General features: G+C 44.6%; 1 protein-coding gene across 5 annotated transcripts in view; it reads right to left on the bottom strand.

The window, feature by feature from the left end:
• Window positions 1–14028, bottom strand: part of LOC120456663 (protein kinase shaggy) — a 45578-nt gene extending 31550 nt beyond the window's left edge. The window contains exons 1-2 of one of the 5 annotated variants that reach the window (XM_039643601.1): window positions 13934–14028; window positions 5665–6173 (exon numbers count right to left, since the gene is read on the bottom strand). In XM_039643601.1, the coding sequence (XP_039499535.1) occupies window positions 5665–5749 (85 nt within the window). In that variant the 5' untranslated portion in view covers window positions 5750–6173; window positions 13934–14028. Of the gene's footprint in view, window positions 1–2191; window positions 2332–3835; window positions 4629–5664; window positions 6174–6400; window positions 6418–13779 lie in introns of those variants that run through there. The other 4 variants (XM_039643600.2, XM_044006619.1, XM_039643602.2 and 1 more) reach the window with 4 other exon arrangements.
• Window positions 14029–14038: the final 10 nt, after the last annotated feature.

Genomic DNA, 14038 nt, shown 5'->3' on the forward strand with positions numbered 1-14038 from the left:
CAACAACGATACAGTAAAACTGGTTTGAAGACGACGCCGCTTCGCTTTGCCACTTGTTGTGCGCCTAGCAAGGAAAAGAGAGGGGGGCCAGCAAGTGAGCGAGACAGAGGGATTGCAAAAACTTTTCCATTGATGAATTTTTTGGCACTTCTTGAAATTGGTAGTGAAGCTGCACTCAAATCGCGGATACATGTACATTCCAACATTTCAACATTTCCATATACAAAACTAGTGTGCGTTAGATTCGCTAGCACACAAAATGAGGTACTTTAGAGAGCTTTCTAGAACATTCGCCTTACTAAAAATATATCTCCCCCCCCAAGTATAAATAAGAAACATAAACACTTTGGCAGTGAGTGTGCGTTTTTTTTTTTGGGGGGCAAAGTTAAAGTTAGAGCATATTTCACAACGCTGTGAAATAAACTCCATTTCATTGGCCACTTTAGACTAATGCTGATAGTGATTTCTATTTTTTGTGATTTTCTAATAGTGTCAGGCGGCAAAAACAACAATGCGGCAACTAATTAGATTTCAATGCATATTGAATTCGACTAGTTGCTATTTATTATTATTTCTTTTTTGTTGGTTTTCTTTTGGACACATTACAATGCACACACTGTTGACACAAAAAATAAAGAAGTAATCAGGCGCGTCACGAATTTGCTTCACTTTTTGTTTCGCCGTTGTAATTTGTATTTATATTTGTTTCGTTTTTTTGTCGCTGATAAAGCTACAAAAACAAAAACAACAGCAAACAACAAATAGAGTCGCGGAATGGCTGAATGGAACGCGGCGGAACGAGAGGAGAGAACGACGCGCCTGCTCGATGGATTCAACGCGAGTGAGCGAGTCGAAGCATGGGCATCTACATCACATTCACATCAGCCGACAGCGACGCCGGCAGCGCAGCAGCGCCTGCGCCGGCGTCCACCAGCACAGCAGCGCTCGCAACGGAAGGACCACACAACTAACCCCATTTTCGCACAACTAAGTGGTAATCTTGATAAGCCAAAAAGACTAGTTTTAAAATGTGGCCATGAAAGCACTTTCATGAAATAACTTGTATTTCACATTTTGGAAAGCATCCTATCTGACTGACCGCATCTGTACAGGAGCATTGAACGTTGCACAGTGGCCCAAAAGCTATGCTTTGCTTCTCTCATGGAAAGCAAATAAATAAAACAAGTATTTATACTTTTCCACACCAAAGCAGCAACGTTGGCAGCTTGCTCCACATATTTGGCCCAATGTGCGCTGAAATTGATCGTCACATGGAGACGATCCGCGGCGAGAGGCGCAGAGAGTGAGCGGGGGAGAGCGTGGGGAAATTGGGGAGCGAGAGAGGCGGGAAAGAGAGCGCGCGCGCAAAAGAATTTCTAGTCAGCGTACAGCTAATTTGCATGCGGTGCGTGAGTGTGCTAGCTGCATGTGTGTGAGTGCATTTGTATGTGTATTTGTTAGTGCGCTGCGCCGGAATTTCTCATGTGTCGGCGACTTATGCAAAAATTAGGTAACCGAGAAAGATATAAAGAAAGAGGCAGAAATGAGAGCGCGCGTGCCGATGATTCAACACAACAAAGCAGCAGAGGAGTGAAAGAGTGGAAAATACAGTGGATGGGGAATGTGGGAGGTGGGTGGGTGTCGAGGTCTTTTAAGCACCGCTAATTGCAAAGCAACAAAAAATGCAGCCGGTTGATTAACCAGCGCCGCCCAAAAGTATGCAAGTCCCAAGGCCACAGCCTTCAATTCTCGCCTTTTTTTTTTTTCAACGAACGAAATTGTTTATTTGGATTAGCGTATCAATGCTTGCCAAAATGAGAATCTTAAATTCTGTATTTCATAGATAATAATCACTCATAACTTAACCGATTCCTAATTGGGCAACACTAGATCTTAATTTTGCATAAATACATTTTGTGTTCTATTCTAGGTACTTATATTAACTAAAACACGCATAGAACTGTGTTTGGATATGCTTTGTAGCCGTTATTAATACATATATAGACTTTTATGGGGGAGACTTTTGCTTACCCATTTACCCGGTTACCCGTCTAAAGGTTTGGTAAAATGATAGTCAACTTACCTGGAAAGAAAAGAGGAAGAGAAAAGATATTATTAGTACAGATATCAAAGGGTGTTCGCCTAACTTCAGCTGGATGAAGCGACCCACTCGGGCATTTGGGACACTAACTATTCACCGACTGGACAAACTGGCGCTCCAGATGCTTGTCCGGCGGGGGTTTGGGGGGCGCCTCGATGGCAGTGCTCTTCAGTTTTACATCGCGATTCGGGCCCTGTTTAGTTGCCTTCTTGGCCGATATGGTTGCTGATTCTAGAGACTTGTACTACTGGTCTTGACTGTTTCGCGAAAATCGCACTTCGTTTATGGCTAATAGGTAGGTGGTGGAGTGTCCTTGAGGTTGGTTTATACGAATATTTGACGAAAGATTTGGAACAAAATTTTGGCATTTAAAGCAGAACAGAATTTTGACATTAAATGACAATCGCCTTAGCAACACAGCTAATTGAGAAAAGTATTTTAGATACTAGCCAAAGTATCGCAGAGATCTGTGCCCTTGCTAGATTTGTTTTTGTTAATTTGATCGATCGATAGGAATTTTGTGCCCGAAATTACAGACTTATTTAATTCGCTTTTCTGCAATTATAAACAACATTGATAAATTATGGATGGCGGATTTGGAGCAGCGCCAAGTGCACGCAATTTAAAAACAGAAAAACGCATTTGGGGGTCGCCGATCGCAGGACACAAGCACATGCTCAGAATCACAAACAAAGAGAAATAAAATGTACAAATTAAAGAAAATAAAAATAGCAAAAAGGTGGCGGCTACAATTGCAGTGTTCCTTCGGAATGGCATAAATATTTATGAGAGAACGAGCAGCAGTAACACAGATCGCTGGTATGCAGGGTGCACCACCCCCACAAACACTACCACCTCCAGCCGCACAACAAACGCACAGCACACCACACCAGACCACCCCACCCACCCACTATGTAGGTCATTATCTTGTTTACGTTGGAGTGACGTCGATGACGCAGCGCTGACGCGGAGAGCGGCGACTACAGCTGCGTAGTTGACGCACAAATCGGAATGGAAATCGAATCGGGAGAGGGGTTACTCCTTTCGTGCGGCAAGGAAGCACGCGAAGGAGGGAAGGGGGGCTACGATTGCAGTTCGTGTAGGTTAGTCAATGTCAAAACTCGCGATCTTCCCGCCGCATAAACGTAATAGGCCGCATAAACTCGGAGGCAGCTGCAGGTGCAGGTGCATGTGAGGTGCACAAAAAAGCGCCTGTTCTACAACGCAGCTGAATCGAATTATGAATCGAAATTAATTGAGTAGGTGGGTGGGTGAATGTTTGGTTGGTTGGGTGGTGCAGAGCGACGCGAGACAGCTGGAAATGCATCGCAAGTAGTCGGAAAGCGGTGTGAAAATGAAAATGGATTCGGAATGGCGCGCAATCATTTCATTTCGTTTGCAAATTGCAATGCCAAGCGCTGATGAGATGATGGCTTTCACCTTGATTAATTCGTAAAATGTGATTCACTTTGCAAGCCCAACAATTGCGATTTGGTTTACCCATTTAAACAGCGCAAAAAAAATGATGCTATTGGATTTCAATCTGTTGGCTTAATTTTCTACAGAAACCATTGGCAATTGGGAAACTGCTGGGGTAATTGGGGTCAAAGTGCACCGTAGAAATGTGTGATTTTCCCCGATTTCCCCGCAATTTGTTGTTTATTTTACGTGTTGTTTTTGATGCTGCTGCAACTGTTGGTATTATTATTATTATTTTTGTTGTTGGGAATTTACCTTCGAGTAGGGAGCCGCGGTTGATCAACATGCTCGATGAGGTTGGCGAGCGGAAAAGCGCTGTTGAATCGAGGTGAAGTGAAGTGAAGAGAAGAAAAGCGAGGCGAGGCGCGGCGAGGCAAAGAACGGGAGAAGCGAAAAGCGCTGGACGTCGACGTCGACGCCGCTATCGCTACCGCGGTCGCCGAGAGCAGCGAAGAGAGTGTGGGTGGCTGGGTGGTCGGTCGGTAGGTCGGTTGGTGGGTTTATGGGGTTTTCGGTTGAAGTTTTCAACTGTTGACCTTCTTTTCCTCAGCCACTTCCTTTTGTTATTTCTGTTTCTCTGCTGGCGAAAACTTCTGCAGCGCTATCGGCGTAGCAGTCGCCGCGCTGTCGACTGCAGCGCAGCAGCTACCGATACACACACGCACGGGCACTGACACACATACACACTCGCGCGCACACACACACAAAAACACACACACGGGGGCACAGAACAAAATTAAAGTGACGTTGGTTTGATTTTGTTTTTGCTTTTTTGGCTTAGTTTCGTCGCGTTTTTTGCCTTTTCAGCGGCGTTTTCGAGGTTCTATACTTCTGCTTCTTTCTCCGCGTTTTTCGTGTTTTTTTCAGCGCTTTTTCCTGCTTTATTTAGTGCAAACTCGGGTATCAAATGCGAAGCGAAGAGCAGAGCAGAGAACTCGAACTTGCAGCGAGTGAATCTCGATTGAAACTAAATTCGCAGCAGCGTCAGCGCAGCGGGGGGCAGCGACGCAGGCAGCGCGGCAACAGCGGCAAATTCAAACGTTTTACTTCTTATTGTTTTTTAACTTTTAACTTTAATTTGTGGCGCGCGTTTTTTCGATTTCAGCGTTCTTCTCGCCACGAATTTCGTGCTACTAAAAATTTGCCGTTTTCGCAGCGGAATCCAAGCAAAAAAAAAAGGCGAATTAAACAGAAAACAGCAGACACGCATACCAGCGCAAAAGTCGAGCGCAGCAAATGCGGCGAAAAAGAGGCAGAGGGAGCAAGCGAGTGAGAGAGAGAGCGGCAGTGAGAGAAAGAGCGGCGACGGCGAATACTTGGACATATTTATCGATTGACTGGCGAAGAAGAAGAGCACAAGAGAGCGGCAGAGTAAATGAGTGCGAGCAAATGGAACGAGCAGAGAGAGAGAGGATTCTGCTAAGCAGCCGCTGTTAAGAATTAAGCTTTTAACATTTAACACAGGTGGTAGCAAAAGCGATGAAAGGGGGGAGGGCGGGGTAAGCACTGATAATACGATGGCATTTTTCCCGTATCGAGCACTGCTAAAAACAGCCGTGTGCCCAAAACAGCTGAGTAATAAAATTCAATTACCCAAGAACACAAAATCTAACAAATAAAGCAACTCAATTAAGCTTTCATTTCACTTTACGGTAACAGGCCGCTTAATTAATTTGCTGAAATAAACATGTTTCCTGTTTTCTGAAACAGTGAAACAGCAGCACAAAAAGAAAGAACTTTCTTAACAAAAAAAAAAAAAAAAAAAAAAACATTCCAGATTAACTATATAAGTGCATCTTAAGCTGTTCGATTTAATAGTTGATATATCATTTAAATTTAACCCTAAATGCGAGAATAGTATAGGGTCAATGTTCGATTTCGGTTATCACGGTGCCACTGTTACTGTGGCTGCTACTGCTGTGAGCTCTAATAATTCCCAAGCAGTACGCGCGCTAGTCCTACACCGTAGTAACAAACATCTAATTCGCTTAGGCTGTTTAAAATTGGATCAACATACCCTAGGAATTTGGATCCTTCGAGGTTTGAAGGTACGAGTTTGAAGTGGGGGATGGATCTATACTTACTGCATGTTTTTACGCCGCCAAGCACCAAACTCGGCGACTGTTTGTTGCCCTCGGCGAAGGAGGAAGTTCTTGGACGACCACTCATCGTAACGCCTGTGATGCCTCTGCTGCTCGGTTGCTGCTGCTTTGCTTCAGGTGCTCCTTGTTTGGACTTAACCCCTTTCGTTTGCGCCTGGCTTCTGCTTGGTTCTGAATTGTTTAAGTCAACTAATTAGTAGCTGGCTAGCTTCGATTGGCGTTTGCTCGTGGCTGTGGTCGTGATGTTGTTGTTGGTTTGCTGCGTTTTCGGTTTTTATTGCCACTACAAAAAAAACGAGTATGTCAAAAAAACCACGTTTTACAGCTTCTTCTTCGGCTGCTGCGTTTTTTTACTGCACTGCAAGGCCATTGGCATGCAGCAGTGTTGTTTGAGTATTTTTGCAATGAAATCAACTTTAGTTCTGTATTTCCGGTTTTCTTTTCAAGCACACAAACTCGTCAACGGTTCAGCAATTGTAACTGTTCATTGGCTGCAATTATTCAAATTATTATTTAATTAGCAAGATATTCCATACAATGCTTCAGAAAAACCAAAAAAATAAATAAATATATATATCACTCAACAAAATCTTATTGCAAATAATTCAAATTCTTAATTTATGCGGATGGGTTAATAGGTTAATTATCCTGATCTTTCGCGTTTTCCGTTTTGTTTTTGAATGTTTTTGGTGGGGGATTTGTTGTTGTTGTATTTTACCGATTCATTCACACACACACATATGCATTTCGCCCGAATTCGCGGTTTTTCGTTTAATTTTGTTTGACTTTCTCATAGTTGCACAACAGCTTTTGTTCTTTTGTTTGTTTTCAGTTTATTTTGTATGTTGTTTTTAAATACACAAAGTTCTCAGTCCACTTGAAGTCGGAAAATCCGCTCCTTTTCCCATTGGCAGCTCTTCAACGAGGTGCGAGAAAGAGACGGCCGCCACTGCAGTCTGAAACAAAAGAAAGAGAAATTGGCAGTTAGTTGTGTTGTAAATTGCAAGCAAATCGGTGAGGCAAAGTGGCTAACTAACAAATAGCACCCACCCTGCCCCACCCCTCCCCCTTCCACACGGTGTCAACAAAATAAATTGCCCCGCAATTTGCAAACAGATGTTAATCAAAGCTGCAACAGCCGGCTGGCCAGAAGAAAAGCAAGAAAACTTCTAAAAGCCAAGCAGCAAACTGGTCTCCCTTTGGGGTTGCCTTAGTCAGATGGGCAGGGGGATGGGGAGGGCAAAGGTTAGGGCGTGGCCGCCACTGATTGACCCACTTGGAGTGACCTGGCCACTGTCCCGCACAAACTCACAAACTGCAATCTGAACCGATCTGATTGAAAACTCTGCTCTATTTAAGCAGGTCCATGCCAACAAGTGGCATACGCTTTTCCTCGCATTTCCCCAAATGGGTTTCCCTAATGTAATCCTGTCGCACAAATAGGCCACGCTAGTATGGTATGGTATGGTATGGTATGGTATGGTATGGTATGGTATGGTATGGTATGGTATGGTATGGTATGGTATGGTATGGTATATAGCTGCAGGTCTGAGCAGCCCAAATCCAATAGCACACCACACCTCCCCTCCCCCCTCTCTCGAGACATTCGACAAAGTGTCCTGCAGCTGGGGAAAAAGGACGAGGAAAAGGGAGAGACGGAGAGAGAAAGAGACTGCCCGCCTGACAATGACACCATTTAATTTGAAATAGATCAACGGCAAGGGCGGCGTAGAGGGGCGGGGTTGGGGAGTCGGTGGCGGTAGGGGGTGGGGGAGAGACTCCAATTTATGACTTTCCACCACGCGAGCGAGCAAACTGCATGCAATAAATTCAAGTACAACAAAGGACAGCAAAGTAAGTAGACTTCGGGGCAGCCAAAGGAGGGATTCTTCTGTGTGAGAATGAAAATGAGTTTTCTAATCGCTTTCCAATGGAAATGGAAAATAGTTACCTTATGGGCCGCAAAGGTCGTCGTTAAAAATGCAAGTGGCTCGCGCAAAGGGCATAAATAATAGGCCCAAAGTGTAAATAGCAGGAGCCCAATTGCAGGGCGGGGAGGTTGGCTATGGAAGGGGGTCAAAGGGCGGCGCAGAGAGAGAAGGAGAGAGAGAGGGAAGTGGAGAGAGTGGCGACACACCGACGATGACTGTGGCGATGACAACAAGGACGCATCGTAGGTTTCATTTTCGTGGCTGTCGTCATGCGACTGCCGCGCCATTTGACCCACAAAACCAAACGCCGCAGCGTCGAAGAGGTTCTCCAATTTCCCCCCTACCCCGCCCTTCCACCGTGCTCCACCAGCCACCGCAGGCTTTTCACATTTGTGTGAGTCGCAATCTCATTTCCATTCATTCAATTAGCTCACTCGACTGACTTGGCCAAAATCGTAGCAAACAGTTAGTTAGTCGCGCCAGAGGGGGGCGAAGGTCACTTGGATCTGACCCCTGCGAATTGCGTGTTCGGCCTAAGTCAATTCGCGTAATTAATGCTGAACCAAAAAGGGCTGAGGGTGCACAAACATGAAACATCTTTAATAAGCCCAATAACACGAACACCAAATGTGCAGCTGATGATGAGCGGCATACAAGCGCAAAGTGCCAGTGCTTTTGTAAGTGTAAATATCAAAGGAATTATAGCGTCATCGCCATCGCCATCTGTATTTCACTCAATGATGCTAAATTATCGATCCGAGGGGTCAGAGGGCAGAGGAGGACCCTTTTGTGAGCATTGCGGCTGCCTGGCAACCCAAAAAAAAGATGACTAAATACACAACAAAATCAAGGAAATGTACGGAAAGTAAGGAGAACAGAAAAATCAATGCACACCCGAGAGGGGTGTCATGTTTGCGGGTGTGTGTGTGTGTGCCTGTGTGTCTGTTGTTGTGTGTGTTTGTGGCCGCACTCTAGAAAGTATGCTATGGCATTCTGGCAGCAAACACTTCTGCACCACCCACACACCCCCCAAACACCACCCACCGCCTACAAAAGCAAATCCATCAAGGTTAAAAGCGTCAAGGCAAACATTTTGGCAGCACCAGAAGACGGACGACAAGGGGGTGGGTGGGGGTATTGAATGCGGGGGCGGAATGGCGCAGTGAGATGTGAGCTGGTGACGAAGGCCACCTCTTCCTCGAATGTTTCACTTTTCTCATGTTAATCTGGCGACTAAATCAGCACATCAAATTAATATGCTACAGCTCTGCAGCTCAACATCTCTGTTGATAATTAATTGCCACAAATTGTGTAGAATTTTTCTGGCAGTGCTTTGCATGGATGTTTTTCGACCGGATTCGATTTCCCAAAGCCGTTTAACTATATTGGCAGTTCAATAACTGCCTTGATGTCCCTTAATTGAATTTGAAATGAAGCTCTGCGTGCAGACGACTTTTCCTTACCCTTTTCGCAACGATCTGTGTTTTTTATTTTCGCCTGCATTCGTGAGTTTCGCAGAAAGAAAGAAAGAAAGTGTCGCCGCCGATGGCGATTATTTTTGGCAAAAGGGGCGGGGTTCGCTGGGTCCAAACGCCTTCGCGCAAAAGTCGCGAACGCGTCATAATTTTCCCGCTGCCTACCGCTTATCCGTGCGCCTTCTCTTTTCTCCTTTAGCCATTTGCCTTTTCATTTTCCTTTTCATTTGCTGATTGCCGGCTATTTTCGCGTGCTTTTCACACGTATTTTTAGTTGATTTTATTTATTGATACACGCGCCACACACAACCAAAGAAACGTTCGAATCGAGCGTATAAATTGCCATTGGTGGTTTCTTTCCATTTTCCCCCAGTTGGTTTTTCACATTTTTTAGCCACCCAAATATGCAGGTTAAGTTATTGTTCTTCCGTTCAAAGGGGAAACCCCATTTTTGGAACACGCAAAATCGATTTTCTTTCACTTATTTAGTTCGAAAGTGAATGAATATGCTCTCACATTTGAAGGGAATATTTAATTGGTTTGTTTGTGTGACTAGCACTTGTTTCTGAGCACTTTCCAACTATATAAGTACTTATTTCAAGAAACTTGTGTGCCCTGTGGGAACTGACCACTTCAAGCATACATAGTTGTTAAAGAGTATTTCTAGTTCGTCTATCCAATGATCAACTGATCGACTGACTGCCTGATCTACCCATTCGCATTTGTAATACCTGTCGGCGCAATTATGCTACAGTCATTTCTATATATTGCCTCCCTTTAGCCAGTATCAATGGCAGAACCCTGAACCCAGTAACAATATCAAATAATGATATACACATTGTACTTTCATATATATGGAATCGGGCAACAAAGAACCCAATCATAATCTTATCGTTTCTACGCAAAAGCGTACATATGTGCCTGTGTGGAGAGTTTAAAATCTTTTCCCTATTTTGCACTTCAATCCATTGTTTCGAAATAATTTGAAAACAATAACAAGAACAATAAGACACTTCCAGTTCGATGGTATCAACAGATAGCGAAAAGTGCTAATAGATTACTCTAAGGGGGATTTTGCCTTTAACACCTTTAAGTGAACTGAAAGTCCTGCTTATGGAGTAAATATTCCGCTACGCAACTTACGTCCTTTGCAGTTGTGGAGACACATTTTCAATGACGTAGTAGGAAAAGCATAACGCACTCAAAGAAAAATAAAAAAAAGGGGGTTTTCCACTTCCAAGTATTCGGCTGCCGGCTAAATGAAATGGAGAAAATGCAGCACCCGCGCACACACACACTTGAACACGCTTGGGAGAGCAACGCACGTGACACACACACACACCCACACACACGTAATTACGTAATGGTAATCAGCTGATTTTTACCACTATAAACCAGTTTCTGCAACTAAAATAAGTATTTGAAAGTAAAGTAAGTCAAACCGCTCGGCTGGGAAGCGAGCATAATTGTGAAAAGCGTGGAAAACGGCGGCGCGAAAATTTGCATTGATTTTGAGCCCGCTGCTGGCAGAACTCGACTGACGAACCACACAGGAAAGGCAGAGGAAAACTGAGAGAGAGTCCGGGGAAAATGCCCAGAAATGCCTGGCAAAGAGAGAGCGAGAGAAATACAGAGAGAGAGCAGTTACAGGAGCGCAGCAAGGACGTCGCCGTCGCAGGCGAAGTCGACCGCGCAGCTACTGAGACGCTACGCAACTAGTGCTGCTGCCACGCCGCTTTACAACACTGCCTGTCAAAGCCACAATCCCACTGCAATCGATAACCGACTGCAAAATGATGTCAGCCCTGCCTCCTTCGCGCCAAAAAGCTGTGTCCACTATTGCAGAAATAAGTTAACTTTGCCAAACACCAGCTATGGCTCATTTAAATCCTGTAGCTGCGTTTTTATGGCAAGCAGTGGGTAAAAATGACCGCAAAACCAACACCAAATACAGGTTAATAAGCACATCAACTTAATATTCTGCTCGCGCTTTCGATTCTAATCGTTTTAATCAAAAACGATCATTTCGATGGGAAGGCAACATTTAATAGTGCCTGCATTTTAAGTGACAGTATGATGTTTTAACTCTCCAAGCGGCCAGTTGAGTTGTTTCCAAAAAGAAGACGATGACTAATGGAATAATCGATAAGACGTTTGTGCCGCGTGCATACTGTGTACAAAGTATCGGAATGTCACGCGCAGGCGAAGGACATCGTCACGTACAGACACACGCACACACAGTACCACATTGCACAAGTGTTGCCACCGCAACACAAGGTGTGTGTGGCAGGGAAACAGCTGGGCCACGAAAAAGTGCGACTTGAAAATTCTTTCATTTGTCGCTCCGTGTGTTTGTTTCCCTGCACTTTTCCGCAATCGTGTTTCGCTCACGTGGGAGGAGTTCAGTTGCCAGGCGAGAGTGGGGCACGTGGACAGGAAGTTGACAACTCTGGCATGGATGTGCACTAGTTTGCGTGCCCCTGCAAGGTTCGTGGGCGTTGGTGTGCATGTGCCTTTGCCTGGGCGGCAAAGGAGGGGTGGGGGTGGGAGTGGGCGGATCTCGTGCCCTCGCATAGCGTGCAGCGTCTCTCTCTCTCGCTCTATCTCTCATACGTGCTGCCTCTCTCTCGTTCTAGGCCCACCCTTGCACCGTGCAGCCTGACATTTATTGCGAAGGCATTTTTCCCTACAGCGAAACCTCAAAAACACTGCGCCACAAAACGGGCTAATAATAATAGTGCTCACTATTAAGTAGATCAGGAATAAAATGAATTGATTGTCAAATTGGCTATCCAGAATGTTATTGATATTTTACACTTGTTTTGTGAACTGCAAAGTGTGACCTTTGCCGAATGTTGACTGTCTTTTGGAAGACAGTCAAGAAAATAGAGCGAACAATAGACCAGATCGCAGATCTCACGCATGTGTGTTTCGGTGTTTCGCTGTTTACTTGCTTTCGTCATTTTCAATGTCACTTGCAGTGCAAACGTTGCACTTTGCAGTCAAAATAATGATATGCGATCCGAGCCCACAACAATCACAACAACCATATCAACAACAACAACAAAAACAACAACAAGCAGTAGAAGAAGAGGAGGCAACGCCACACACAAAGAGTTTTCGCACCAATTTCGTCTTATTTAATTTAAATTCCTTTGACCGGCAGGCAGGGCAGACTGCTAATTTCATGGAAACGTCGCCATAGACGCTATAGACGCCGCGACTCTCGGGCACAGTGCGTCGTGTCAAAAACAAACACAGTGGGGACACCGTCAGATGCACTGCGCAATGTGTAAGCCACTCCACTCGGCCGCATGCCACATGCCGCATGCAGCATGTCAACTGTCAGTGACATGCCTAGTATGGCAGGATTAAAGATAGAATATTAACTGAGATGTGGCGAAAACGTGTTGCTACGTGCATATCTTTCACTGCTCAATCAATTATCGTTCGGATGAGTAATGTCACACCGATCCACCGACAAACCACTTGACGCACTTATATTGCACAGATCTCTAGCAGTGCATAAGCTACCCACCCTTCCCTTATCACTGTGCGAATATATCCCCTATATCCGCACAGTGATAAGGGAAGGGGATATATTCGCACAGTGATAAGGGAAGGGGACGTGTTGTCAGTCTTCAGTTGCGAATAAAACATATGTACTATAATGTACTTCAAGCTAATCTATCAAACATCTAAATGTTTTAATGTGGGTAATTTCATGTAGAACTGTCCACTGTCGGGGCCGTACTGTAGCTATACTTATTTGCCCTAGTATTACGGACTTTTAACGTTTTTAGAAACAAAACTATGCGAAAATGGGGAACGGGGACGGTTTACTTGTGGTCCACTTACTTGCAATTCTGTTCCACTGTGCGCAGTCGACGTCGACGCAGGCGTAGAGGCGCACTTTGGCTGCAGTTTTGTTCGTTTTCGTTTCGATTCGTTTTTCGCGTGTGTGTTTGTTTGCTTTCTGCAACAATTTCTTTATTTACTTTCTTGTTACTTTGGTTTCATTTGTTATTTTATTTCAATTCGCTGGCTTGCAACACTCGAAAAAAAAATTTATTAGATTATTGAAGCACGCACACCCACACACACAGGCACACATACCCGCGCAGAGAGACACGCGACACTCACACACACACGTACACTTGTTCACCACAGCGGAGGTTCTGGGCAGAGACGCTGGCAGCGACGCCGGCAGCGGGTGTGCTTGTGTAACGCAATTTCCTCGCCTTTCGGTGTGTGCGTGTGTGCAATGTACTACAAAAAATAAATCGCAATTTTCCAGTATTCATTTCTCTAGAATTTCCACCATTTCCTCAGCAAATCAAACGCACACACAACAAAAAAAGAACACGCATGGGGTGAAAAAAAAAATAGAAACGGAACGCACGCTCACATACATACACACACACACTCGCACACTCACACGCAGGCACACGTCGAGAGAGCGGTGCTCATGGGCACTTCTTTCGAAAAATTATTAATATTATGTTCGCCTTTTGTGTTTTTGCGCTTTCATGTATACGTTTCTCTTGGCTTCTTCGCTTTTCGTGACATTTTCATGCGTTTCATTTTTCGACTGCTTTCTTTTACTCAACACACACACAAACACGCTCTGCTGCTTTTTTTCGTCTTTTGCTACACCTTGCTTCCGTATATATGTATATATATATATGTACCTTTCACACTCGCTTCGCACAAAAAAAAGTGTGGGGCGAAAATTAGGAGAGCTCCCGTTTGCTGGGTTCACTTGTTTGTTACTTTTTGGCACTATTTAGTAGCTGCGTGTTTCGCCAAATGGCTTCTATTTTACTTTTCGAGTTTTTTACTTACAACAAAAGATCTGTATATTTTTTTAGTCCGACTGTAAAGTGTGACCGTGCGGAGGAATCGCAAAAAACTACGGAACAGATATAAGCGCGATACGGTCACAAATAC

Source organism: Drosophila santomea, chromosome X, assembly GCF_016746245.2.
Source record: "Drosophila santomea strain STO CAGO 1482 chromosome X, Prin_Dsan_1.1, whole genome shotgun sequence".
NCBI lineage: Eukaryota > Metazoa > Arthropoda > Insecta > Diptera > Drosophilidae > Drosophila > Drosophila santomea.